This window comes from Phycomyces blakesleeanus, assembly GCF_001638985.1.
Source record: "Phycomyces blakesleeanus NRRL 1555(-) unplaced genomic scaffold PHYBLscaffold_6, whole genome shotgun sequence".
Taxonomy (NCBI): domain Eukaryota; kingdom Fungi; phylum Mucoromycota; class Mucoromycetes; order Mucorales; family Phycomycetaceae; genus Phycomyces; species Phycomyces blakesleeanus.
In genome coordinates this window covers 1,136,008-1,162,927 of record NW_017265139.1, presented here as the reverse complement: position 1 = coordinate 1,162,927, position 26,920 = coordinate 1,136,008, and the positions used below count along the sequence as shown (strand labels likewise).

Here is a 26,920-nt window from a genome sequence, read left to right as displayed (position 1 = left end):
AGAAGCGTGTATTCCAGGCTGCAAACCGCGAGAGACATCCTTTCCTCATCAACCTTCACTCAACATTCCAAACTGAATCTCGTGTTTACTTTGTAATGGAGTACGTTAGTGGTGGTGATCTTATGTGGCATATCCAGCGTGAGCCATTCTCAGAACGTCGTGCAAAGTAAGTAATCTTATATATATATATATATATTACCAAGATAAATAACCACAACAAAAAACCTTAGGTTTTACGCATGTGAAGTATTGCTAGCATTAGAGTACTTCCACAGCCAAGGCATTATTTATCGTGATTTGAAGCTAGACAATATCATGTTGGGTTTGGATGGTCACATAAAGATTGCCGATTATGGTCTGTGCAAAGAAAACATATGGCATGGACAGACCACAGGTACTTTCTGTGGTACTCCAGAGTTCATGGCCCCAGAAATCTTGTTAGAACAAAAGTACGGCAGAGCAGTCGATTGGTGGGCTTATGGTGTTCTGATTTACGAAATGTTGCTTGGACAAGTAAGTGAAGATATATGTATCTGAAATGAAAAAGTTAACCCACACTATTGCTATCTACAGTCTCCTTTCCGTGGTGAAGATGAAGACGAAATCTTTGATGCCATTCTTGAAGATGATATTCTTTATCCCATCAACATGTCTAGAGACTCTGTTTCTATTTGCCAGCGTGTAAGTATCCCAATTTTTTTGTTAAAAAATAATAACTTCAAGATGCATATACATATATTCTATATAAGTGGGTGTATTGATTTGTCTATTGTTATTTTACACAATAGCTCTTAAACCGTGATCCCGAGAAGCGCCTTGGAGCTGGTCCAAACGATGCTGCTGATATTAGAGCACATCCATTCTACCGCGGTGTCAACTGGGATGACCTTTTGCACAAGCGTGTTACTCCACCTTTCTACCCCTCCATCACTGGACGTCTGGATACCTCCAACTTTGATGAAGAATTCACTCGTGAACGTCCAGCTCTGACACCAATTGAGTCGAATATGGCAATGAACGAACAGCAAGAGTTTGCTGCATTCTCATATGTAGCACAGTGGGCCAATCATAAATAAACATGAATTCGAATACACATACAAACATACAAGCTACACACACACATATATATATATACAACATTTTTTTTTAATTGGATATTTGTAAATTATTGTATTTTGAATAAATATTCCCACCACTTAAGTAAAGAAGAAGAAGAAGAATAGTAATATATAAGATACATCTTTATATAGTCAAGAAAAGAAAGAAACAACAGCTGTAACTATTTTCTGATTATTAGTATTATTATTATTTTGATACAATTGCTTTACAGGCATTGTGTGACTCTCCTTTTCATAGGCAAGAACAAAGGGTATCATTATCTCTCTCGAGATACTTTTTGTGTGCTTCTTACTTTGCCAGCTCCTCTCCGACTCTCCTTCCCGAGACCTTGCTATGCTTGCCAGGCGGTTTCTGTCAACATCACGCACCCTGTTCCATGAAAACCCTCTTGTAAAGGATTACAATACACCACTATATTTACTCGCCTAACCTTCTCTGTCATTTTATTTTCGTTCAAACACACACACACACATATATATATATATATATATATATACGCATATCCTTATTTATCACAGGGACTTCATCGCCCAGCTGTCAAGCAGCCACCAACCATACCACGTGCCCAGCGTGGGTTACCAAAGAAAATGCCCATTGCTGGTGTGAAGCATGTCATTGCTGTTTCCTCCGGAAAGGGAGGTGTTGGAAAGTCCACTACTGCAGGTACACACAACACTAAATAATATGTATACACAGAAAGAACCTCATTGCTAATCAACGTCTTTTTTTTTAAAAAAAAAAGTCAACATTGCATTGGCAGCAGCTGGAATGAAGCAAAAGGTTGGAATCCTTGATGCTGATATATTTGGACCTTCGATCCCTTCCCTCATGAACCTCAGTGGTGAACCTAATCTGACAGAAAAAGGTGAGATCTTTTGTTGCTGTTTTTTTATTGTATCAAAAGTACTGGTACCCATGACTTTACATATTAACAATAGGTGATCGTCTGATTCCACTACAAAACTATGGTGTCAAGTGTATGTCTATGGGATTCCTAGTAGATAAAGAGGCGCCTATTGTGTGGAGAGGTCTGATGGTAAGAAGCATACACATATATCGCACTACACTACACTACACTATATGTGTGTATGTGTGTGTTTTTTAGTTTGCTTGTTTGTTGTTATTATCATTTATTAATATTAAAAATTTCAATTGTTGTAGGTTATGAAGGCACTTCAACAATTACTACATGAGGTTGATTGGGGACGTTTGGACCTTTTGGTTATCGATATGCCTCCAGGTACAGGAGATGTTCAATTGACTATCAGTCAACAGGTTGTAGTGGATGGCGCTGTCGTCATTTCTACCCCTCAGGATATTGCACTTATTGACGCAGTAAAGGGAGTCAATATGTTCAAGAAGGTTAATGTGCCTGTAAGTATCTTTATCTATTTCTCTGTGTTTCATTTCTTAAAAGTAACAATAAGAAGCTTCTATCCAATCTCTCATTCTTGCAACGTGTATATTTGATTTCGTTTTCATTTCTTTTCGCTTTTTTTTTTTAAAAAAAAATACAAACTCACTCACTCTCACTCACTCGCTCACCCACACGCAACAATATTAGATTCTCGGTATGGTCCAAAACATGTCCCTCTTCATTTGTCCCAACTGCAACCACGAATCCCACATATTTGGTCACGACGGAGCAGCACGAATGGCTGAAAAGATGGAAATCCCATTTCTCGGTGAAGTTCCTCTCCACGCAGATATTTGCAAATTGTCAGATTCTGGCACACCTATTGTTATATCTCAACCTGATGGTCAATTTGCAGCTCACTACAAGGAGATCGCTAGTCGGTTACTGGACCAACTATCTTCCAACGACCCAAAATTAAAGTAAAAATAGAGAAATAAAATAAAATAAAAAGCCCCATTTGTTCCCTACTCCCATTCCTTGAAAAGCCTGTGGTTCATTCATATTTCCTTTTCTTTTTCCCTCATCATTTCTTCTTCTTCTTTGGGTTGCTGCTGCTGTTGCTGCGGCTACTGCCATTATTGCTGTTTGTCGTCGTCGTTGAGTAAAAATAATAATAGACAAATAAAACAATAATAATATAAAAAAAGGCGTCTACAAAAAAATGGTGCGTTTTTTTTTATTGGCGATACAAGGATAGTGCGAGAGAGGTAGATGTAGAGAGATAGATAGAGGAGTGATGCGACTGTCTGTCCGTCTTTCTGACCGTTTTAATTGTCTTTTTCTTCTTCTTTGTCGTCGTCGTTGTAGTCATCTTCCTACTCTTCTTTACTGCTCGTACTTGTCCTTGATATCCTTCCACTGCTTCTATAAATTCCTCGAATAGTAATAGTAGCAATAGAATAAAAAAAAAGACAATAATAGTAATGTTAAGTACACATTTTATTTTCAATTTTTTTTAAAATCTTTTTTTTTGCTGGAAATTTCCCGTGCTGTACTTACGCCCTTGTTCACATTGTCCCAGACCTTGTCACTGACGGTATCAAAGGCCATTTCGAAGCCAATGGCACCAACAAAGATGGAGGTGACGAAGACAGAGTTCTTCTTGAAGATGGTGTTGTAGATAGTGCGGGTAAGACCGTTAGCGGCAGCGGAAGGCATTATGATTATTCAAAGAGTGGGGAGAGGAAGAGGAAATAAAAAAAAATGTGTCACTTAGTAGAGAAATATTTGGCAAGGGCCAAGATTTGAAAGTAAACATAATTGACGTCACACTGTCATTTGGGGGGACACAACATACACACACAGCTTCACACACCCACACAGCCAGGCAGCCAGGCAGACACAGGCAGGTACAGGTACAAACAGATGCACACAAACATAAACATAAGCACAGATACAAATATACACACAAAAATAAAAAAATAAAAAAAAATACTAAAAAAGACTTTTTCTTTTCTTTTCTTCTTGTCCTTGCTCTTGTTCTTGGCCAGTGGGTATATTTATTCTATGTGTGCATATAGTAGTGTGTAGTATATGCGCACTAATTTTGAAAAAGGCACTATAGAAAATAAAAATTAAAAAATCAAAAGAGGGTATTCAATCAACTATTATTCTGTATTATTCTTAATTACATATACAAAAAATACAGAATTTTGTATATATATATATATATTTGATTTGTTAATGTTCATTTTCTTTTGATTAAAATATTTTTTAAAGCAATTAGTCTAGCCAATATCCTATGGTATCTCTTTACTGTGCGAAATTATATATACAAAAACTCGCATATTTGCAGCATATAGATAATTAAACATCTAAGCATACATATCAATTGCCTGGTTTTTTTTTCTTCTTTATTAGCATACATGTAGCTAGGCAACTGTGCAAGAATTAGTTACATTGGCCATATTACAAAGGGTCACTTCTGTGAGCAGATTCTTCAGACTATCACTATAAGGAGGGGGATTCAGAAATGCCCAATTTTTTTTTATGTAGACAAAGGATTTAAATGTTTGTTCAACTTTGTCATTAAAGAACATTCATGAAGAGTGAAAATATAACGTCTGGTGTTTAATAATGATCACATCTTGTATTAAAATGATTTTTATGTGTATAACTATTTTGTCCAAGAGATTATAAATCCAAATATTTAAACTTTTAAACTTTTACTTAAAATCTAGAAGTATACCAAGACAAATGTATAAAGCCGCTTTGGGTGTTGTTGTTGTTTTTGTTGTTTTGTGTTTATAAATGAAAAGCTCAAACATTATCTTCAAATAATAATAATAAAGAATGTGAATGATTAATGGAGTGAGCTTACTATTTGGTTGACTTTGATTAGGCACCTCTGCAGAAAAGGGAAAGAGAAGGAAGGACTTGTATACAGCATACAAAAAAAAAGGATTGTTTTATATAAATACAACAGTGTTTAGAAGATTGGATAGTTTTGGTTTATTCCGGCTACTAGTGTATTTATGTATATTGGTATGTCCTTAAGGTAAGTTGCCTGTTGATGATTTGATTTGATTTTATATCCTTATTTCCTTTATGTGTATGTGTGTGTAATATGTGTTTGTATGAATTTAGGCTTTGGGCAGCATAGGAGGAGAAAGGAAAAGTTGGTTTAAATTCTTTGATTTTTTTCTATAATATTTATTCATTTCGTTTCAAATTTTATTAAGAGACTTGACATACTTGGATAATTGGATGGGCAATGTTACGTATCAAAAAGCATCTGTTTTTAGAAGTTTTTGGTTTCTTTTGTGCTTGTGTGTCTTGCTCAGCTTCTGCATGATCTTTAGGCTTGGCTGATCAATAATATATGGAAGTATGTTTTGTAGAATCCAAAAAAAATATTAAAAAGTGGCTGATTTTTCTTAATATATATAAAGTGAGAAGAAAAGAAAAGAATAGTAGGATTGAAGCATTTGTATGGTGTTTGTAGTGGTAGTGATAGTGGTCATAGTAAGAGTAGTAATAATGTGTGTGTGTGTGTGTGGGGACAATCTACAAACAAAAAGGAAACCAACCACATGAAATATTCAGTCAGCAAGATGTTTAATTTAGGTAATCTTGAACAGCAGACAAAATATTGGACAAAATTAAGCTAAATATGAGCAATGATAATCTATCAAAGAAATATATATATAAAAAAGATTGGTTGGTTGCTCAGGCATTTTATTTTTCTTGTAATTATAATAAGGTGGACACGAGCCACTTGTACAAGAAGATCCTTGGGTACAATTTGCTCTTCATTCGATCGATCATTCCCCCACTCAATTCGACTCAATTCAATAGCAAAAGCAAGTACTTTAGCGTAAAATCCACTGATTTTCTCGGGCATCTTTTAACATGCAAACTTGCGCCTAAAAAAGAACCGTGCACCCACTATGATTAAGTATCGATTTTTTTTTCAATCCTTGTTTTGAATACCCGTAAAATATATATATATGTCACCAATATTCTAAAATCCCAACTTCTTTACCCTTCTTCCTTTCTCACAGCTTTACACCTATAATACAAATCAAACCAAACCAAACCAAACCGAACCAAAATAATATAATACAAAAAAGTCAATTCTTTCATATATACATACATACATACACGCATATACATATCTTTACAAATAGTCGGACTTCTGACAAAATATCCTTTTCTTTCTCTCTCTTTCCCTTCTGACCTTGATGACAACTGCCCAAGCAGCATGGGGTCATGCCTGTCTATCAACAATAACGATTCCACAGAAGAACGCAAACGTCAACGCGAAATTAATAAAGAACTAGAAAATGAGCGTATTAAACAAAATACCCAGACCAAAATACTACTCCTCGGTGAGTGAATAAAAACGTATTTGGATTATTAAGCTCATCTCAAACAACAGGAAGTGGAGAATCGGGAAAATCAACGATCCTAAAGCAAATGAAGATCATCAATCAGAATGGCTATTCAAAACAGGAGCTTTTTGGCTGGAGAGTCATTGTGTTTCGAAACATTATAGAATCTGCCCAAGCATTAGTACAGGCTACCCGGGAATTCGGTTATTTATTTACGGATAATAAGACATTGGAGGCAAGTCTTCACGTGGTGTGTGTCTAAAGAAGCCTTCTTTCTTTCTATCTTTTTTTTTTTAAAAAAAAAGGAACAAAAAGGAACAAAAGAATAAAGGAATAAAATACACACACACACATACATACATACACACCTGCATGCATATCTATATCTATATGTTCTTTGTTTGCTAATATTGTTTTATATTAAAGGATATGAAACGTATAGAGCGTTATGCATTCCCCGGAATTGCACAGCCTAGTTTGGATCGTGCATTTGTCAGGAGTGCTGCTCGTCTGTGGAATAATCCTGTCATATTAGAGATGATTGAGGAAAGGGGAACTGAATTTTACTTGATGGATTCTGCACCATAGTAAGTTGACAAGATTGAATTTGGATGACGTTTTCTATCAAAGTAGATTGTGTGTTGATTTCTAAATAGCAATAATGATAATAAGTACAATAGCCATAAGAATCGTAGAAGCATAATGCTGTAATTACTTGATAATTTGCAATAATTATAATAATAAATAATAAATAATAAATTCAATTCTATCCGATCTTCAACTTCAGTTTCTTTGAAGCCCTGGATCGAATAGGTCAACCTGGATATATACCAACCGAACAAGATGTCTTGCGGGCAAGGCACAGGTCGACGGGAATTACAGAAATATGTTTCAAGATGGAAAGTTTAACTATAAGGTACATATATATAAACATTATTTCTGTTGAGATACATAGCTAAACATTTATTAGGATGCTGGACGTTGGAGGTCAACGGTCAGAACGAAGAAAATGGATCCATTGCTTTGAAGCCGTTACTTCTGTTATATTTTGCGTGGCCATGAGTGAATATGACCAAGTGCTTTTGGAAGAAACAAAACAGGTAATAACCACAAACTCATTTTTTTTTAAAAAAATATATAAATATATATTAAATACTATAGTTTTAATTGATATTAAACAATATTTATTAATAATAATTCTTTAAAGAATCGTATGCTTGAGAGCCTGGCGCTTTTCGAATCAATTATTAATAGCAGGTGGTTCTTGACCTCTTCAATCGTATTGTTTTTGAACAAGCAAGACTTGTTTGAATCCAAAATCCAGAAAATTCCACTTAGCATATGCTTTCCAGATTATGAAGGTATGGGAGACGATTATGATAATAACAATGATCATTCAATTCAATTCAATTGTGATGTTTTGTAGGAGGCAATGATCCGAAGAAAGCAGCCAAATATATACTGTGGCGTTTCTTACAAACCAATCGTGCCCGATTAACCATTTACCCACAGTAAGTGTGATCATATAGTCAAGTTATATCTATTTACTGTTATTGGTTCAAGAATAATAAAAATCAACCTCTTGCCTAATCCTAATTATGTTGACATTTAGTCTCACCCAAGCTACTGACACAACAAATGTAAGTAAAAGAAAGAAAGACTTGATGCGAGAAGAATTTTATCAATCAATATGAACGAATATGCATTTAATTCAATTTAATTTCTTTCTTTGTATGTAGATTCGTTTTGTATTTGCTGCAGTCAAGGAAACCATAGTACAGAATGCATTACGAGAGTCTGGCATGGTTTAAAAATAATAATATAATATCCTGCCTTTTCTTCTATACATCTATCTGCTTTATAGTGGATTTTTAAGCCATGTAGTTCTTTTATTTCTTTCATAATAATAATTGTAACAATAATCTATAACCTATAATACTATAATACTATAATACTATAACACTATAATACTTTAACACTATAATACTTTAATACTCTTCTTCTTCTTCTTCTTCTTGAAAATATATATATATTTAATATGATCAATTCTTGCTATTACAACGTGTATATGTGTATACAATATAATAATATAAATAAAATAAAATGAAAAAAAAAAGTCGGAGAAAATTGCTTATTTAAAAAAAAGAAAAAGACAGTACAAAATTTAAATTTTTATACACAAAACCGTCTTGATTGGACGGAGACCAATAAAATCCAAGTCACGGCGCCATCCAAAAAAAAAACTTTTCAGAAGATTTCTTAAAAAAAAGTATAAAAGGAACCATTGTTTTCATCCTAAAAAAATTAATTATACAACGCAAAAAATACCAATTGTAATAAAAGCATTCGTGTGAGATGACCACCTCGGTGGCTATCGAAGATACAACGAAATCGTCAAGCAATTGCAGATTGAATTTAGGCACACAGAAGGGTGCGCCGGGCAGTTAGTCCCAAGCTTCGTCTTGGCCTATGGTGTCGGGTGCAATTCTGGGTAGCACATCCATTTTTCTTTATGATTACAATATTTATATTTTTTATTAGAAAATATATATTCTTTATAAAATTAAAAAAAAATGAAAATAAACATACTATAAATCTAATTTTTTGTTCGTTTCAAAAAATTGATATTTTTAAAAAGATCATTTTGTATCATTTCGAAAAGTTACTTTTTATTTTAAAGATATTGTCATGGTTGTGGTCACATAGTCATGGATTTGATCATACCGTAATCCCCTCATAATTGAGGTGATTTTGCATCATTTTAATATCAACCTTTTTTTTAAAAAAAATAATAAATAAAAATAAATAGCAGAAAACAAGCCATGTTTCAATTTTTGTAGCAAGACAATAAGTATATATCGATTTATATTTATATATCTTTTTTAATTGTCCTCAGTTAATAAAGCATTTCCAAGACCATCAAATTGAGGGCCCTCATTTTGTTGGTCGATATCCATATGCTCTATTGATTTTTCTCCATTCTGTGTTTCTTGATTGGCTATTTCAATCCTATCCATCATTAGCACACGCGTTGTTTTGCACTTGAAGGTTGTCTTGATGTGTGCAAGTTTTTGGTTTTCCTCATTATTGTATTTCATTGAATTAAGAAGTGGAAAGAGACCTATTTTTTTTTTGGTAGATCAAGTATATATATATGAATAAGTAATAGGTTAAAAAATATTTCATTCATTTATTTACATTTATAACTTGCCTGTATTCTCAAACTTGCTCTCTTCAACCTCAAAGACCATTGTTTCACCTACAGTCTCATCCAAAGCACCTACAAAGAAGTAGGGTCCTGCTTGGAAATATACAGTGTCTGCCTCAAGATCCTATAGGATTTTTTTTTTACGTGAGCCAAAGATAATCATAAGAGTTATACTCACAGTGATGCGGGCCCCTCCATTAGCCTTTGCCATACTTGCAATAACATCAGCTTTGCAATCACTGCCAACATCCATTATAACGTATGAAACCTAGACAACAGCATGAGCTGTGTTATTAATGGTAAAAAGATGTTTACTTCTTCATCGTATTCTTCAGAATCATCTGAATCTGACATGATTAAAAAAAAAAGCAAAAATTAAAAAGCAAAAATAAATAGCGTTGAGTAATTCCCATATTTGAAGCTGACTTGACATCCAAGTTCAGTCAGTCAGTCAGTCATTCAATAGGTCGGTCAGTTAAAAAAAAAAGGAAGAATCAAAAATTAAAATATAAAAGAAAAAGACATTCTCGGGTCAAGTCAAAATATATCACCAATACCATAACATCGACTAACACGTTTCTATCTATTAAAACAAAGCAAAAAGAAAGCATTATAAGAATTCATTGTTTCTGTCTTATCTTTGATCCATATTCTTTATATCAATTGACATGAATAGTTAAAAATGATCATTTTTTTTTGCTGACCACACAAAGTGTATAATGTGCCCTTGACCATTAATGCTTACTATTTATCTGATAAAAGCTTTCAAAGTATATTTTACGTTCTTCTCTAAAGGATTGCGGTAACAAATTTATATAATTTTGACCAAGTACTTCAAGATGTAAAAGTCAAATGGAAACATAAAAAAACTAAATTTGCTGCCTTTGGGTGGCATTCGGCAGTTTAATGAAAATTTGCATCAACAGGTAAACCTTGTAGAGACTGTTTGTGAAGCACACATAAGAAACCTTTTTTGTTTACTTGTGCTGCTTCTAGCATTTACTATTAGTATGTTTTCTTCTTCTTCTTTTTTTTTCTTCAAAAGATGACCTAGAAGGTTAGTCATCTATATTTTGCAGAATACTTCTGTATCTTTCAATTCTACATGCCAAGTGCAAAGTTGGAGAAATTTTCTTGCTACTAAAAAAGGTGCCGAAATATCATATTTAAAAATTATTTCAATAAGCCATTTCTTTGTTTGAAAGCCTTTTGAACGCTACTAATATATATATATATATATATATCTAGCTTTTTTTTTATTCTTATAAAATTAGAAGAATAGTAAGCAATAATATTTGTTCCTTGGGCTATTGATTTACCAAAAAACAACTGGCCCTTCTGGGACTCCGAGTGCAACGATCTTTGATTGCTGTCGATCTGGGTAGTGAGATTACTGGCTAGAGACAGATATGGGATGAGCTGTGTGTAACTATTTGTGTATCTGTATATTTCTTTTCTTTGTTTGTTTGTTTGTTTAAGGTGGACTCTTCCTTCATTCCAAACACATGAATACTTTGGCTTGTAAAATTGAAACAATTGAGGGGAGTAAATATTTTATTCATTTTACCCAGTAGCGATAACACACTTTATCAGTTCATTCATCTATCTGGGATAAGCAGATACCAGCAAAAATTAGAGCATAGATTATGATATTTTATTACGAACTCTGTATTTGAACCAAGAGCAAAGTTTATTTGTTTGAAAAGAAAAAAAGAAACCCCACTTATTCTACCTTGACTTGGGCCTTTAATCGCGAGGTTTGCTTTTCAAGCCCCACCCCTGAAAATATAAGTGAATGATGAATAATGAGGTGCCTGGCACAATAGAAGCAAAGCCTTGCCTTGGGACAAGCGGAGTAAATGTTCGATGGTCAAGGGGGGTTTTTATTTTGCGTTATCCCAAGGTACCGAGTCGGTTGACAGTAATTCAATTTCTTATTCTATCTGTAGAGTTTCAATTACTGTAGATGCATACCTCCTAAAAGTATCTACGTTTAATAAACCCAAATTAATAAATAGACTTGCTTAAAGGACTTTCTTATTAAAGATAATATAATAATTGGAGTATAATTTTACCATTAAATATATTCAGACAATGTATTATACCATGCTACAAATGTGTTGCAAATTATATTGGTTCGTCAGGAAAGGAACACCTGTCATGGTATATTTTATAGAGCAATTGACATTTCTACTAAATTGCTATTTAACTAGTTTAATTGATAGAAATATATACGGACCATAGTTATTCAGGACTAATGGCAAAGGACAATGTAGGTCCTAAAGCCGAGTAGACGGAGTTTGATTGTTTTAATAGAATTTGGCATATGCTTTGAGCATAGGATTTTCTAGTTTGGTTTCTAAAATAAAAATAAGAATAAGATACCTCAAGATCTTAAGCATATGACCTCTTTAATATACATATATTTGGGCTTCATATATAGCCAACTCTGTTCTAAGCTGCTCTCAAGAGCTTTTGGTTTGGTTGAGTAGGTTAAGGGTTCAGTCCTGAGGATTTTTTGTTTGTTTATTTATTTATCTCAACGGCTCTAGTACCAAAAAAGAAATGTATATATATTTCTTTATCATTTAAGTGATAGTATGGGTGTATATACGATCTGTCCCACGACCAACCATGCTGTAGGATACATATTACCAGTGGGACAAATAAACGCTTCACTGACCATATTTTCTATTTTTACAGCTCACAAGAAAAAAGGAAGGAAGGAAAAAATATTCCTTTCCTGGGTCAAATTATACTTGAACAAAAAAGAAAAAAAAAAGAGCAAATCATGAAGGTTGAATAGAGTAATACGGATAAATGCAGCACAATTCAATGATCAGGCGCTCGTGTAATAATTGAGGTGGGGTTACGGCAACACAAGACGGACAACAGAACTGTGGGGATGGTACTCGATAATGGGCTGTCATGAATATACGCACCGTTTGACTTTATAGAACTTCACGGCCTATTGATGAGGCTCTCAACTAACCGATTTATTGGTGGCTTTGATAGTCATTTGTGCCAATATTCAGGAACCAATTCCGAATGGGTTTTGAGCCGAGAAAGAAAAGCTGTCTTTGTAGTTCATCCCTGCATCACAAAATGTCGGTTGACACAAAGGGTTCGTGACCTTTTTCTTTTAGATTACCGCTATTCCATGTGAAGTTGATCCACTCCAGTGCTTGCCCCACAAAATGGCAAACGCTGGCTCCTGAACTCCCGTCTATTAAAGCGCATCTCTTCCGAGCACAGTATCACTGTCTCGACAAGCGCACTTTACAACATGACCGAAGGGCGCAATCGAGTTTACATTGGCATCTCATCTCTAATCTCATTTGTGCCAGCATTAGTTGGTCTGTATGCAGTCATTCATCAATATTCAACCTTGAGCGAGATTATGTTCAGCATCTCATTCATATCTCTTGGTCTCTCTGTCTTCTTCTTTGTTGGCTACAAAACAGTCAAACATGGCACACCTGTTCTCCTCCGTACTCTCAAGTACCTCAACCACACATTGGCCCCAATCGCATCCTATCTATCCAACAGTACTATCCTAGGGCCAGTTTTCTCGGCTATTATCAGAGTCTTTTTCTTCATTGGATTTGTTGTATTGCTGATGAGTGACCAGCTGATTAGAGTTCTTGTCGGTCGATTTGTCGGGCAGCACCCCACCAAACGCAACCTAAGTACGTCAACATTAAACATTGCGCCAATACTTCTTTACTAACATTCTTTTTTTTTAAATAATAACAATAATTACAACAATTTTATATTAGCCCTTATCAATGCCATGCATCCTTATTTTTCACTATTTGACCATCATATACCCCAAACTAAAACTTTACAATCAAGTGATCTATTTAATATACGGAAGCGTATGGCAGATCAAACCGATGAAGAAGCACGAACCTTGACGAATATGCTAAAAAGACCACGCTATTCGCTTCCGTTGGCATATACTCTTTCAGTCGCTAGTAAACTAGTCTATGAAGATATCGAAGTAATCAAATACGAGCTTGAAAAAGACGGTTTTGAAGTAGAACGAACATTTAGACCAATTGCATACAGGGTAATAATAATAATAATAATCTTATACGCACATACACCCATACGCGCACCTACGAATATGCAGATTTTTTTAGAACACCTTACTGATAAGAAATCTCTAGAATATTTGCGCTTTCATCGTCGAAAAAGACAATGATATTGTTCTAGTGTTTCGCGGGTAAATTTTAATAAGCAGCGACAAACACGTAGTTTTCTTTTGTTGTTGCTGTAATCTAACGTCAATTTTCATACGTCTAGAACAAACCCCCTGAATATTCAAAACTATTTGACAAATATAAACATTACATTGGGAGAAGTAGAGGCTTCATGGGGACCTATGGGCAAAGTACACAAAGGCTATTGGAATGCCATGGGTGATCCCGCTCCTTCCTCTTCTTCCTCTTCTTCCTCTTCCTCCAGATCATCCCAAGATTGCGATCCACTTTCAGCACGGATTCAGATTGAGCTTGTAAACACTTCAATTTATCAGACCATTGTCAGTACGGCAAAGGCTGCAGTCAAGGTCACAAAGTTCTTTATTCTCAACTTATTCCACCACGTTGCAGAACCAATTGACAGTACCTGGTTGGGCCACGAAGCTGACATTAGGTCCCACAGCATGTATGCTCAGGCTGAGCGTTACATTATGGAATTGATTGAACCTAGCCTGGCCATTCCAGGGGGTAATGGGGATGCTCAGGTACCCGAGTCGGCTAACGGCCACACGCTCATCAAGTCAGAGACAGATCAAGCACGGCCATCCAATCTACAACCCAAGAAGCGTCTGTTTATTACTGGCCATTCACTGGGCGGAGCTCTGGCAACAAGTAAGCGACTAAATTTACTGGATAGATAATTGAAATATATTGAACCAATGGTGTATTTTACGGTGTATTTGTATAGTATTTTTAGCAAAGATGCTCCAGAGCAAGAGTCCTCTTTTAGAGCACTTCTCTGGTATGTATACTTATGGACAACCAAAGATTGGAGACGCCAAATTCTCCAGAATATTCAGTACCCAGCTGACAAACAAGATATTCCATCATGCCTACAACAACGGTAAGACAAACAAACAAACAAGCAAAAAAGACGCGTGAATTTGCACATGAAAAAATTCATAAAAAATATGTGTAGATATTGTTACACGCACTCCTTCTTGGTTTCACTATGAGTAAGTTTTGATTGATGTGGGGTTTCTGACAGGAGTACTGAAGTGTATGTTCTCTTTCTCTCTTTGTTTTTTTTTGTTTTTTTTTTTTTTTTTAAATCATTCAAGTACCCCACCTGGGACCCTTGTCTTCATCGATTCGGCGTACAATATCACGCTCTATCCTCCTAATCCTTACACAAATGAGCCTGTTCCTGTTCGCCCCATTTCTTTTGTCCATCTTTCGGGTATCTTGAATCATTATGTCATCAAAAGATTAAGTGGCGAAACATGGATTAGAATTATCTTTCGATTTGCATTTCCGTTCTGTTTGAACGATCACTTCCCATCTGAATACTGTGAAGGTTTACGACACGGTACCGTCAACTGGGTCATTATGGCTGCAGGTGGAATTCAAGGTGGATATAGAGATGACAAGCGTACTGTCAATCGACCTCGAAAATCATTTAGTGCTGTCAATGTACAGAATTCGGCCAGTAATATAAATATGTCTCCTAGAGAGCCTGCCTTGTAGAAATAGTAACAATAAACAAATACCCTCATACATTTTTTTTAAAAAAACATCATTAATCACAAAGATGTGTGTTATATACATAAAACATAAATATATAATACTTACTGAAATTGATTATTTTGTGCAATTATAGACCCATGATGTGGGTCATTGTGGGGGAATGTGTCTCACACAACACAGTTGGCACTTGTGCTTATCTATGATTAGGTTTTGTCTGATAAACAGCCTGTGGGTTAAACATGATTAGTTTTCTTTTTTTTTTTACAAGGTACATCATAAAATACACGTAAATTAAACTGTCTTTTAAATCCATGCCCTCTAAATCTATTCATTAAAACCATGTGAATGCAATATTGATTCATTCTATCTGCAAAGAAGAAGAAAGACATCAAAGAGATGCTTTCCTTTGTCTTAAACAATACAGAAAAAAAAGGGCTCTGCTAATTATCGTTAAAGACTAGTATTTACTCCAATATAAAACAAAGCAACTTAGTAGGATATACAAAAACCAATACTGACAAGACTTAATGATTGTAATATATAATCCTGATCATTTATTGTATATGTTTATCACTTATTATTGTTTGTAAATTGTAAATTGGGCGTTTTGTGATGTGTGATATATTGGTTTAAGTGAAAGGCGCAGCTGTAATCTCTAATCAATCTTTATTATTAAACCAAACTGTTTATGCAAATATATATATATGTGTATATATATAGAGTAGTATATTGATAGATGCTAATATAAGCACATAGAAAAGAATGATTTATTTAAGCTAGGCAAGAGCAATTAAACCAGCTATTGATTACGCTGCTGGTGAAGTTGAGACACGCTGGCTTCAAATCCGAATTCAACATGGTAAAAGAAGAATGGAATGTTTGTAGAAGCATACGGGTCTACATGCTGTTGTTGGATGTTTACTCTGGGCAATTGGTTATTGAAATCTGGCACTCCCATTACAGAGTTAGGACTGTGGTTTGGAAGAGGAAGATGGGACGGGTGGGCAAGTAGAGAAGCCAAGGGAGGGAGGCGCGGTTGGGCCGAATATTGAGCACACTGCTGAACAGACACAGGCGTAGTTGGTGTCATTTCTGGCAACTTAAAGGCGCGTTGCTGGTACTGAGCAACAGCTGGCGAGTAAAAAGTAACTCTTTTCTTTGGTTCCTTGTCTTCAGAACTTCTTTGGTCAGCCACGTTGAATTCATCAAGCCTATTTTGCTGATAGCCACCAGAAACTTGCGGAAGATGGTTTGGATCACGTCTGGTTTTCTTGGTCTTTGGCATGGCTTCTTCTTGGGTCTTTTCTTTGGATTTCCGGCCTTCTCTTTTAACTGAAGCTCTTTTGTTTTGGTACCTACGTGGCAATTCAGGAAATATAGGAAAGAAAGAGGCAACAAAGAGTAAACAAGATGTTCCTTGCTATCCACTTATAACATTTGCGAAAGTCAAAAAAAAGAACCCCCGACTAGACAACATCTATTTAGTGCGTGTGGGGGTTTTCTTTTATTTTGTTTTATTTTTGGTTTGGTTTCTATTGCATATATCTGTATATTAAAAGTATCTTTATTTCTTTTGTTCTTTTATTCTTTATACCAAAAATGAGTACTTCTTGGCTTTATTTTGACTTCTCTGGCAATAAGCTTTATTTCATTCTTGCTTGGGACAGGGTTTCGAGCAAAATGAGTATTTAAGATACGAGATTGCTCTGGCGTTGTTCTAGGACGACGTTTAGCAATAGTACTAAGCTTTTCAGCAAGAGTAATATTATTGGCGTTTGTCACAGAATCCATTTTGAATTGAGGATATGCAAAAGACGAAAGGATATTACTTATGTACTACGCCATTTTATTTTATACTTTCAAAATCATGTACTGCATTCACTTTATCTTTTCTTTTCTTGTTTGGTTTTTGATAAATTGTAAGTAAATTGCACTTTCAAAGTAATTATCATTTTTTTTTAATAGAATGATTTATTCCTCATTTTACTTAATTTCATTTTTTTGATTCATAAATGGGTGAAATGTACCAAGTATCATAGACACCATTTACAAAGCACTGTGCAAACGGCTAACGGAGACTGGCTGGTGAGAGGTCTATTCTTGGGTCAATGATAGAGTTGTAAGTGCACGATTACCACTACAACTACAATAATATGCCCGGAAAATTGAGTAAAGAATATCAAGTTTGGCGCTCCGTTCGATCTTCTTGAGATAAAGACCAATCCAGAGTTAAGTTGTGGTTTGCTTGTTAATGTAGCAATCAAAGTTGTTTTGGCGGCGTTCATTCTTTTTATCTTTACTATCTCTTTTTCGTTTACAGTCTGCAGAGGTATCCCATCAAACTTGGGCTTGATATATTAGAATATCAATACAAATAATGAAGAAAAAGAGATCATTTTATACATTTTCTTACTGAAATTCACTACTTTAAACTCCTAATAACTATGTTTTATATAAAAATTTGAAAGATATATTCCCACTATATCTATTTACAAATCGTATGGTAGAGACTCAAAATCCAATAATAAAATAAGTGTTAAATATACAATTATATAGACTAAATCCATTTGGTTCTTTTTTCCAGTTTTTTCTTTTAAGTTATCAATAAAAGTCTTGCGCTAAAAATGTACTAATTAATATACATACATACATACATACATACATACATATATATATATATATATATATAAAGGTGAGATTTTGATTGCAATTTATGTCCTGGCCTGTATGTGTGATTCTGATGACAAAAAAAAAACTGTAACTGTAAAGTGAGATTATTTATCGGAGTATTAATATTTTTGCCTGTACTTTCATTGTCAAGTGCTTTCTTTATTCTTTTCCAAAAATGTGGGCGGACTTTTCAAAAGAATCGGTAAATTGAGAGTGAAAGAACTACAAGAATTTGGAGATCTTCTCTTTATACACAACTGTTGTTGTATTTATTATATTTTCAAGCATAGTTCCAGGGCAAAGTACCCAATCCCTTTGGAAGCATTACACTAAGCTAAAAGCCCATTTATAGGCTCCCAAATATAACAAGTAGTCGCCTTCAAAAATTATGTATTATTGTTGTATATTGCCATTTCCATCAACTCTTTGGCTTATCCTCTTCTGGAAATATGTCTGCCTGCGTCATAAACAGGTGGTGCAAATAGTACACATCACAGCTAATTAAGTTCTGTTACGTCATCTGAATAAAACCTACAAAAAATCCAAAGGGCAGCGATCTTGTTCTTGGCTTCAATTCAGTCATGGGAGCGACAGACAGCAAGTTAGCATTTCGAAAAGGTGTATTCCGTTTGTTTGAGGAAAGAGTACGTAATGCCAGCTACATGTTGAGGATTTCGGCCGGAACGACGTTGACGGACCTTTATTTCGGTGCGATCATAGAGCATTCCTGTGGATGCAGATGATTATTGGACACTTGTGAGTGGAATTACAGCCATGCCAGATTGAACGAGATGTTGACAGAATTATATAGTTCTGGACACTTCCAGAATCAACGGATGATGTGTTTTCACTTGTCAGTCAATCTGACATCCGTAGAGCAAGAGACACTGCGAAAGAGAATTTGGAGACATTGATCGACAAGGTAGATCCATACGCATAAGATATAGATAGCAACATCTGTATATGCTTTGTATATTATACTGTTAAGAATATAAAAGATGCAACCAAGTAATTCAACGAGAGATAAGCCCTAAAGTGTACAAATTTAGATTATTTGTCAAATGGATGAGATTATACATGCACCCGTATTCCCTTCTACACAACATAGTACACTCCGTCTCTTGAATTGTTGCAGAGTATTAACTCGCATTATGCCATACGTATTCGAGAGCCCTGAATGCGGAGAGTGGGAGACCTCATTTTTTTGGACTCCGCGATCCGTGAAAAGACTTGTACCCAATACAAGTGATGACCAAGACAAGGTAAGCAGGCCGTGCTCATCAAAATAGATTCTCAATAAAGAGCGATACCTCTCCATTGAAAGCAAGAAGATAAGGTTCGCCAAGATATTGAACCGCCCAGAGGAGAAGTTATGATAACCTGTAAGAGTATCTTGACTTTAAGAATTATGTTTATTGCGTTCTTGTTTACTTTCTTACCAAATTTTGGCTCACAAAAGTGGCTATTCGATGTTTGTTCCTTGCTGGATTCTCTCTACCTCCTTCTATGGCTACATTAGAGTCACATGTAAACTATGTAATATGGGAGACCGGCGTTGGATCTTCTACTCCAATCGGATCCTTCCGAGATAATGACACCAACAGAAATGAAGCCCTCCGGCTTCTCACAGTCCTTTTATCAAAGTCAATGTATATCTCTCCTGGGCAGATTACAACAAAGGAAGATCCATGGCTTCGATTTATAGTAACAAAAATGGAACGAAAGGTGGTTCTTGCTTTATTGTGCAGTTTGTTAAACACATCCTGCAAATATAATCCTTTGGGTTGGGGTGTTCCATACAATCATGTCATGTTCACAGATACTCGAGAACAGCTTGTATCTATGTGCCTAAGAACACTTTTAGTCATATTAGATTATCGTTCTCCCAGATCTGTTCAATCTTTACGTCTCGAACAGCAGTTTGGGTCTTCTTCTAAACAGACCGAGTCCGGTGTAAAACAATCTCCAATCGAAGAAAAAGAAGAAAACAATGAGAGAGAAGACAATTTGGATACTTCCGATAATCTCTTTAGACATTATCTTTCCAAACTCCATCGAGCACAAGATTTTCAGTTCCTCATTGATGGTATTTACAGAATACTTAGCTACCCAATGCAGGTAAAGTAATCACAGTGTCCACATCCTTCCTTTCTCTTTTATTATACAGACCATTATTGACAGAGAAGTATACAGGCTACTTCTAGTTATTTTCCTAGTCCAAACAAACACATTAAATGTAATGTTGAGATGATGATGCTCTGTTGGAAATTGCTTGAGACAAATACGGTAGGACATTGCCTTTCATCATGAGTATATTTAACTAACAATGTATGAGCAGAGATTTAGAACGTATCTAATTGATACTGAGAGGTCTCTGGACTTGGTGGTTGTTTTGATTTACCATTGCATGGAGAATAAGCTAAACCCAGGAAAGCATTTTTCCTAAAAGAAATCATGTAGTTAATGATGGACTAACATGTTATAAATTTATTGTCTACAGCTCAAGTTGGTTTTGTACGGATGAGTGCCTTTATTCTTCAAACTTTGTCTTCAGACCCCATTTTTGGCTCGAAGCTTGATAAGCCATTTGAGAATCCTTCATCTTTACCCGTTAGCATTCGGATACCATACTTTAATGGAACTTACGCCGACTTTCTATTGATAGTAAGTTCTAAAAAACATATAATAGCTATCTTTTAACAACCATTATAGTCCATCTTTACGCTTATTGCAACTTCGCGAGGCTCACTATCGACACTCTATCCAACCCTGGTATTCACAATTACCAACATATCACCATATGTCAAGAATCTGTCTACAGCTTCTTCCAGTAAACTTGTAGCTTTGTTCGGATCGATATCAGCACCTGGTTTTCTATTAGCAGACGAGTCCAACCATCGTCTGGTTGGATATCTCTTGAAAGCATTCAATAATATCATCCAGTATCGATTTTCAGGTACAAAAAAAACCTACTTGATTACATGTTGTCAGTTATTAACAAACAAACAAACAAAAGACAACCCAAGTTTCATTTATGCAATTGTCCGTAACCACAAAAAGTTTGAAAGATTGCGTGATATGACTATGGAAAATGCTCTTGAAGACATAGAGAATTCCCGCCTGTTGAAAGAAGGAGCTCAACGTTCCCAGCACATTCCAGCATCTCCATCCCACTCCATCCCCCCTTTATCCCCAAGTAAAGAAGTTTCTGGAAGTCCATTCACAGAGTCCGGTGGTGATGTTTCTGAGTCAGAAATAAGTGCTACCACCCGCGTCTCTGGCGAATTAGGATTAGACCAAGTCTCTGATAAAGTAAGAGGTAAGAGGCCAGAACATCTTCTCTCTCGAGGAACGAGTGAGGGAAGCCTTTCTTTCCAAGGTTTCCGACAGGGAAGATCGTCATCTGTGGTGTCTACCGCAAGTCTTATGCCAGGTGCAAAGCATGGTTTTACACCAACAGAAGAATGGGTATGTTGTATTATTTATAATACTTTATATCAATAGCTAATATTCTCTCTGTGTGTATATATATATGGGGGTACAGGTGCAGAAATGGCATGATCAGCTTCCTCTCAAGACAATACTGGCGACATTGGACTATCTGGTGCCACAAATAGAAGCAATGTGCACAACCCAGTCGCTTACTTCTGACCAGCAAATTCTCGACTTTCTGCGCCATCAATCTCTGAGCGGGATTCTCCCTCAACCACAGCCTCTTTCGATGCACAGATTCCAGTGGAATGAGTCGCTTGTAATCTGGTTTAGGAGCATGCTTTGGGGTCAGACCTATGTATCTTCAATTGCAAATCATGGTCCATGGAACGGAACTTCTGTAAAGCTATTCCAGATCAAACAACAAGAAACTCCCCAGAATGAACCTCCTCCATCTCCAACAACTCAATGAAGGACTACCGTATAATAAAAGCAAGCTCAATTTTACAAGAGTTTTATCAGTTTATACTCTTGTTAACCTTGTCTTAAAGCAAATATTTCTTATATTCAAATGATTAAATAAACAAATAAGCAACAAGTCAATATCAATACTATTTATACCTGGTATCATATGGCGCTTTAGTATCTCTACAGATTCAAGTACACATCATACAACGTAAAATATTAACCAATAAAAGTTATGATAAAGTAAAGTGCATTATGCTTCTCTTTTGATTATCCCAATTATAACTTTAAGCTTGCTATTTAAATTATCACAAGAGGTATAGACGACAATATCTAAGCTTTGAACTGAATATTCAACCTGTTGGCTTTAATTCTATACATATACTTTACGGTCTATAATTCATTGTTTTTAACAGAAATACACAATCTTATTAAATATCTTGTATTGTATTAATCTTTTTTTTTTATGGAAAGGGACATTATTAGCAAAGAAGTATACCATTTACATATTATTTTACACACACAATTTTGTTGTTGCTATAAGAAAATAGCTTAAAATGAACAGTAGAAAAGCAGATCGGGTTTGTTTTTTGTTTTTTTTGTAATTATTCTACTTTTTGCTTGCTTGTTGAATCTTGTAAATCTTTTGTTCACATTGCTCAATGGTAGCAAGGTTGGATCCCATCTTGTTCATAGTCTCCTGGTATTCGTCTTCTTCAACAGAGTCACAAACGATACCTCCACCGGCTTTGTGATAATAAAAGATAGTTAGAAACAGACCATTTGATCTATTTATAGCTGTAGTCAAAAGCTTACCTTGCAAATACGCAACATCGTTTTTGAATACCATAGTACGGATCGCAATGCATGTATCAAGATCACCAGAGTAGTCAAAGTGACCCACAGATCTATCGAGTTACAAGTAGATTTAACACCAAGTCTCTTTCTAAGCTAGATGTGTTCGCTTGGTCTTACCCTGCATATATTCCTCTCTTTTCCTTCTCTAGTTTACGAATAAGCTCAACAGCCTTGATCTTTGGAGCACCGGAAACAGTTCCAGCAGGAAATATGGCACGGAATGCGTCAAATGGTGTCTTATCCTCTCTTAAAACACCTGACACATTAGAGACGATGTGCATAACATGTGAATAATATTCGATCTCCATCAACTTGTCCACCTTGACAGATGCTGGCTGACAGACACGGTTGATGTCATTACGACCCAAATCCACAAGCATAACATGTTCAGCTCTCTCCTTGGGGTCTTTAAGAAGATCATCGGCCAATGCTTTATCTTCTTCGCCTGACTTTCCTCTTTTACGGGTACCTGCGATAGGATGTGTGTATGCGACCCGATCTTGGACCTTGGTAAGCATCTCAGGAGAAGCACCGACAAGAGTAAAGTCTTTGAGAGTCACATAGAACATGTAAGGTGAAGGGTTGAGGGATCTCAAGTGGCGATAGACATTGAAGGGGTGAAGGGAAGTGGGGCGTGCCAGACGCTGACTAGGGACAGTTTGGAAAATATCACCCTCCTTGATGTGGTGTTTCAGTGTGGAGACAAAGTCCATATAACCTTCTTTTCCAACGTTAGATGTGGCTGTGTTTCCAAGAACAACTGGTCCTTGGGGAACAGGTGGGATGTGTTCCTGATTCAAGAGTGTCAGGGTACATTCGATCTCCTCTGAAGCCTTGATATATTCACGGCGGACAAGTTCGGGATCAGTAGCGTCACTTCTATAGTGAGATACTACATTGACAATATGACGGACACGGTCAAAGACTACGAGTGTATCGCACATCATAAACACGGCATCGGGAATACCCAATGGATCCTTAAGCTCTCCCTTGACACTAGGCTCAAAGTATTCAAAACATTCAAAACCAATATATCCTACAGCACCACCTAATTAAACACAAAAGTAAAAGATGATTAAGTACCTTATAATATACATATATACCTTTTCCCACTTTTTTTTTTTAAAAAAAAACAATAACCAAAAAAACAAACAAACTTACCAGTAAATCCAGGAAGGCCCGGTACTTTGACATATCGGATAGGCTCTAATTCTTTTTCAATGGCTAAAAGAGGATCGCCCTTGACAGCCTCATTAGGACCCACCTTGATGAGTTTATAGGGATCTTTGATGTGCATGAGTTAAATTTCGTCCAAGATGATTTCCAGCTTCCTTTTTTGTTTTGTTTCTTACCAGCTCCAATAAAAGAGTAGCGACCAATGTTCTCTCCACCTTCGACAGATTCAAGCAAGAATGAGTATTCGCACTTGTCAGCGACTTTGAGATAAGCAGAGACAGGTGTCAGAAAGTCGGCTTCCAGTTCAGCATAGATTGGAATAGTATTTCCTTGTCCGGAAGCAATAATTGCCTGAACTTCTTCAAGGGTAGGTTTTAATGTAAAGGCCATGGTATGAGAGTGTAATGTATAAGAAGAATAAAATAAGTCAGTTTCCTTTACGACAGATAGACTTGAACAATCAAATGTCGCTGTGTAAAATGTGACTCATTTAGACAAAGTATCAGTATGTGACGGGTTAAATAGCGTTTCTAATGGATCGTGCAACATCAATCATATTTTAAGTTGTCTATCACTATAGCTGAAGTCTGTGAGCATTTTTCTCAAGATCATATTCTTTACCACAGCCTAAGTGCACGCCACGAAAACAATAACAACAAAGTTGAGGACTATAGATCTTTTTCCATTTCAAAATTCGTGAATGGTTTTGATCGCCTATTTAACCCAATTGAACACATTAACCTGATTGTTTTTATAATATCTTATTCATATTCTTTTATTAAAGAGTATATACTAAGTATACACAGCATAAATACCATTACTGAGATGTTATATTTATTAGACTAGGTAGATAGCATGTACTTTTTGCTTTTAAGATGGTTATAAGAAGGTATTCATGTTAAAAAATCGGCTACCAGGACATAAGCCCGTAGAGTATGCTACGGTTTGTATCACCTGAAATGGCGGATATTTCATCGGACTGACTTTTGACAATGCTATGAATATACGGAAGATATGTTTTTGACGGTGAGATTTAGAGGATCAATTAAGCAATAACCCATGGAGTGACTATAATGCGTATGGTTTACTAGACTTAATTTCATTGTTTGGGTGCAGCATACTATAAAATGTATGTACACATATATTTATATATCAAAGGTTGAAAAGAGGTGAATACAAATTTCAATACAAATAGCATGTTTTTGATCATTACAATTTCTTTCGCTTATACGTATTCCCTGCTTTTAATTGAAAAAGGTCGATATGCTGGCCAGGTATTTTTTTTTGTAGATATAAGCATATATTGAACCTTGGTAAGCGGTAAATAAATTTGATAAAAAGGTACAATACTTTCGGGGGTAGGCACCAGTGTTTTATCTCAATATCCTGAAAAGTTGTTATACATGTTCTTGAACCTTTTGACTTTCAAAATCAATCTGTCTTCATACAAGTTTTTATTATTGTTAGCATTGTTGTTTTTTTTTACCAAGCTTTAAAGGTCAAACTTTTTGCTTTGAGTTGTTTTTGTGAGTTCATTTATTTTGCCTTTCAATGCTTCTGATATTCTTTGTATATACACAGATTCCAAATACTTGGTGTGGACATATCAAAAGGATTAATCAAAGATGAAACAAAGACAGGAGTGTTAAGCTATATTATTGGTTTAGAGTTTTAAATAAAGATTGAACTTTTTTTTTGATCAACTCTGAATAACTTGATATTTTTCATTGCCAATTGGATTGATAATAACATTCGGTTGCTAGAAAGGGTAGTATCAATAAATAACTCTATATCAATATTTCCATGTCCTTAAACTTTGGAGAATATTATATAACTTAAAGCTATATAGTAAAATAAGGATAATCGAAGCGCTAATATTAGGGAGACGACGTTTACTGATGGAGCTCGCCATTTCCTGGTGGCAGACGACACTTTTATTCTCCTGGATCACAAATTGCGATCTTCTTTCCGGCATGGAATAACTCTATCTGGTTCCTAAGGATACATAATATCTGTATAAAGATTCTCTTTTGTGCTTTGCAAAAAAAAGAGTGGATGAGGATTACTTATCAGTTGGTGCTGTCGAACTCTGGGAATATACGTAGGTGAAAGAGAGAGAAATATATAATACGCATAGACAGGTCATTAGATAGTAAAATGTCAACCAAGATTGCATTTCACGTTAATGACAACAGCTCCTTATAATCTTCTACATAACTGGCTATTGATATAGTGTATTTGTGCCCAATTATTATGTATTTATTGTCAAGTCTATATTTAAGGCTGTTTATTGAATATACAGGATTTACTTTTCGTATGAGACAGTATTTTATTATTAAGTTGCCCAAATACAGGCTGTAACTCTTAAAAGAATGATATTTAGGTGCCTAAGGAGAGATAGATAAATGCAAAGTGTGGGGACAAAGTAGTAAAGCTAATGGTTACAATGAATATATTGTAGTTTTTGCAGGACACCATTTTGCCGTGAAGGACTAGAAAGAAAAACCGGACCCCGGACAGGTAGACACAATGAATTAGCCCGGTTAGATAGAAATGTCGTGCACCACCAGAAAACATCGTTCCAGTAAGATTGCTGCAAAAGCAACCCTACATACTCGAGTTAGATTGGTGATTTAATGAAAGAAGCTTCTAGCAAAGCTAAAATAATCTGGTATTTCTTATTAGACACGACTATCAAGGCAAGTATAATTCTTTTCCCCCTTTTTCTACTACTTTATCAAAAATTCACTTTCATATTTTCTATATAAGTTTGCATTTCTTCTCCTAAGTTTGTTTAATTTTACGAATGTAGCTCGTATCCTTGATTGTCAATTTAACGGTGCTCCTCCAACATACTTTCTTACCTGTCCAACCATTTGGACGTTTTATATCGGTTATTCTAGCATTTAGTTTTACCATTCTCTGCTATATATATTCTTTACTGGCGGTCATCTGGGCTCTACCTTTTTCATCTTCCCTTTAATATTTATGCCTACCAATTGAGTAAAGA

General features: G+C 35.5%; 8 protein-coding genes across 8 annotated transcripts; 4 read left to right on the top strand and 4 right to left on the bottom strand.

Moving 5' to 3' along the window:
- Nucleotides 1–1,434: 1,434 nt before the first annotated feature.
- On the top strand, nucleotides 1,435–3,001 carry PHYBLDRAFT_123400 (hypothetical protein). Its single transcript, XM_018428926.1, has 6 exons — nucleotides 1,435–1,509; nucleotides 1,638–1,782; nucleotides 1,862–1,984; nucleotides 2,058–2,155; nucleotides 2,281–2,493; nucleotides 2,684–3,001. Exons 1-6 carry the CDS (start codon nucleotides 1,453–1,455, stop codon nucleotides 2,957–2,959), a joined length of 912 nt encoding a protein of 303 aa, XP_018294145.1. The 5' UTR covers nucleotides 1,435–1,452; the 3' UTR covers nucleotides 2,960–3,001.
- Nucleotides 3,002–3,183: 182 nt separating this feature from the next.
- Nucleotides 3,184–3,713, bottom strand: QCR9 (ubiquinol-cytochrome c reductase core subunit 9 QCR9). Its single transcript, XM_018440064.1, has 2 exons — nucleotides 3,536–3,713; nucleotides 3,184–3,400 (listed from the first exon to the last, which is right to left on the bottom strand). The coding sequence occupies exons 1-2, from the start codon at nucleotides 3,692–3,694 to the stop codon at nucleotides 3,362–3,364; spliced, it is 198 nt and encodes a 65-aa protein (XP_018294144.1). The 5' UTR covers nucleotides 3,695–3,713; the 3' UTR covers nucleotides 3,184–3,361.
- A 1,994-nt stretch (nucleotides 3,714–5,707) lies between these two features.
- Gpa2B (G protein alpha subunit) lies at nucleotides 5,708–8,180 on the top strand (the record flags this gene model as incomplete). The annotated part of the gene is made up of 9 exons (XM_018440063.1): nucleotides 5,708–6,370; nucleotides 6,421–6,616; nucleotides 6,814–6,956; nucleotides 7,157–7,285; nucleotides 7,340–7,469; nucleotides 7,577–7,730; nucleotides 7,796–7,880; nucleotides 7,982–8,009; nucleotides 8,109–8,180. The coding sequence occupies exons 1-9, from the start codon at nucleotides 6,240–6,242 to the stop codon at nucleotides 8,178–8,180; spliced, it is 1,068 nt and encodes a 355-aa protein (XP_018294143.1). The 5' UTR covers nucleotides 5,708–6,239.
- Nucleotides 8,181–9,251: 1,071 nt separating this feature from the next.
- On the bottom strand, nucleotides 9,252–9,931 carry PHYBLDRAFT_143087 (hypothetical protein; the record flags this gene model as incomplete). The annotated part of the gene is made up of 4 exons (XM_018430934.1): nucleotides 9,252–9,490; nucleotides 9,629–9,701; nucleotides 9,756–9,845; nucleotides 9,893–9,931. 4 exons carry the CDS (start codon nucleotides 9,929–9,931, stop codon nucleotides 9,252–9,254), a joined length of 441 nt encoding a protein of 146 aa, XP_018294142.1.
- Nucleotides 9,932–14,530: 4,599 nt separating this feature from the next.
- Nucleotides 14,531–15,422, top strand: PHYBLDRAFT_158216 (hypothetical protein). The gene is made up of 3 exons (XM_018433753.1): nucleotides 14,531–14,686; nucleotides 14,762–14,798; nucleotides 14,904–15,422. Exons 1-3 carry the CDS (start codon nucleotides 14,545–14,547, stop codon nucleotides 15,307–15,309), a joined length of 585 nt encoding a protein of 194 aa, XP_018294141.1. The 5' UTR covers nucleotides 14,531–14,544; the 3' UTR covers nucleotides 15,310–15,422.
- A 686-nt stretch (nucleotides 15,423–16,108) lies between these two features.
- Nucleotides 16,109–17,100, bottom strand: PHYBLDRAFT_143085 (Homeodomain-like DNA binding domain-containing transcription factor; the record flags this gene model as incomplete). The annotated part of the gene is made up of 2 exons (XM_018430933.1): nucleotides 16,109–16,664; nucleotides 16,904–17,100. 2 exons carry the CDS (start codon nucleotides 17,098–17,100, stop codon nucleotides 16,109–16,111), a joined length of 753 nt encoding a protein of 250 aa, XP_018294140.1.
- A 1,460-nt stretch (nucleotides 17,101–18,560) lies between these two features.
- Nucleotides 18,561–22,024, top strand: PHYBLDRAFT_180518 (hypothetical protein; the record flags this gene model as incomplete). Its single annotated transcript, XM_018438329.1, has 12 exons — nucleotides 18,561–18,623; nucleotides 18,700–18,735; nucleotides 18,791–18,901; nucleotides 19,029–19,241; nucleotides 19,304–19,361; nucleotides 19,439–20,097; nucleotides 20,161–20,215; nucleotides 20,480–20,643; nucleotides 20,692–20,935; nucleotides 20,996–21,291; nucleotides 21,370–21,447; nucleotides 21,524–22,024. 12 exons carry the CDS (start codon nucleotides 18,561–18,563, stop codon nucleotides 21,881–21,883), a joined length of 2,337 nt encoding a protein of 778 aa, XP_018294139.1. The 3' UTR covers nucleotides 21,884–22,024.
- Nucleotides 22,025–22,288: 264 nt separating this feature from the next.
- PHYBLDRAFT_132158 (hypothetical protein) lies at nucleotides 22,289–24,347 on the bottom strand. The gene is made up of 5 exons (XM_018429472.1): nucleotides 24,087–24,347; nucleotides 23,896–24,018; nucleotides 22,852–23,782; nucleotides 22,693–22,784; nucleotides 22,289–22,623 (listed from the first exon to the last, which is right to left on the bottom strand). Exons 1-5 carry the CDS (start codon nucleotides 24,298–24,300, stop codon nucleotides 22,487–22,489), a joined length of 1,497 nt encoding a protein of 498 aa, XP_018294138.1. The 5' UTR covers nucleotides 24,301–24,347; the 3' UTR covers nucleotides 22,289–22,486.
- Between the last annotated feature and the right edge of the window lie 2,573 nt (nucleotides 24,348–26,920).

Excerpts from the sequence above, each read along its gene's own strand:
- QCR9 (XM_018440064.1), bottom strand. The coding sequence starts at position 3,694 with ATGCCTTCCGCTGCCGCTAACGGTCTTACCCGCACTATCTACAACACC. Across the intron at positions 3,401-3,535 it reads GGGACAATGTGAACAAGGGC|AAGCAGTGGAAGGATATCAA; the intron begins GTAAGTACAGCA and ends AGGAATTTATAG.
- PHYBLDRAFT_123400 (XM_018428926.1), top strand. The coding sequence starts at position 1,453 with ATGCTTGCCAGGCGGTTTCTGTCAACATCACGCACCCTGTTCCATGAA. Across the intron at positions 1,985-2,057 it reads ACCTAATCTGACAGAAAAAG|GTGATCGTCTGATTCCACTA; the intron begins GTGAGATCTTTT and ends TATTAACAATAG. Across the intron at positions 2,494-2,683 it reads TCAAGAAGGTTAATGTGCCT|ATTCTCGGTATGGTCCAAAA; the intron begins GTAAGTATCTTT and ends CAACAATATTAG.
- PHYBLDRAFT_158216 (XM_018433753.1), top strand. The coding sequence starts at position 14,545 with ATGCTCCAGAGCAAGAGTCCTCTTTTAGAGCACTTCTCTGGTATGTAT. Across the intron at positions 14,687-14,761 it reads CCATCATGCCTACAACAACG|ATATTGTTACACGCACTCCT; the intron begins GTAAGACAAACA and ends AAATATGTGTAG. Across the intron at positions 14,799-14,903 it reads CCTTCTTGGTTTCACTATGA|TACCCCACCTGGGACCCTTG; the intron begins GTAAGTTTTGAT and ends AAATCATTCAAG.
- PHYBLDRAFT_132158 (XM_018429472.1), bottom strand. The coding sequence starts at position 24,300 with ATGGCCTTTACATTAAAACCTACCCTTGAAGAAGTTCAGGCAATTATT. Across the intron at positions 23,783-23,895 it reads GGGCCTTCCTGGATTTACTG|GTGGTGCTGTAGGATATATT; the intron begins GTAAGTTTGTTT and ends GTGTTTAATTAG. Across the intron at positions 22,785-22,851 it reads AAGAGAGGAATATATGCAGG|ATCTGTGGGTCACTTTGACT; the intron begins GTAAGACCAAGC and ends GTAACTCGATAG.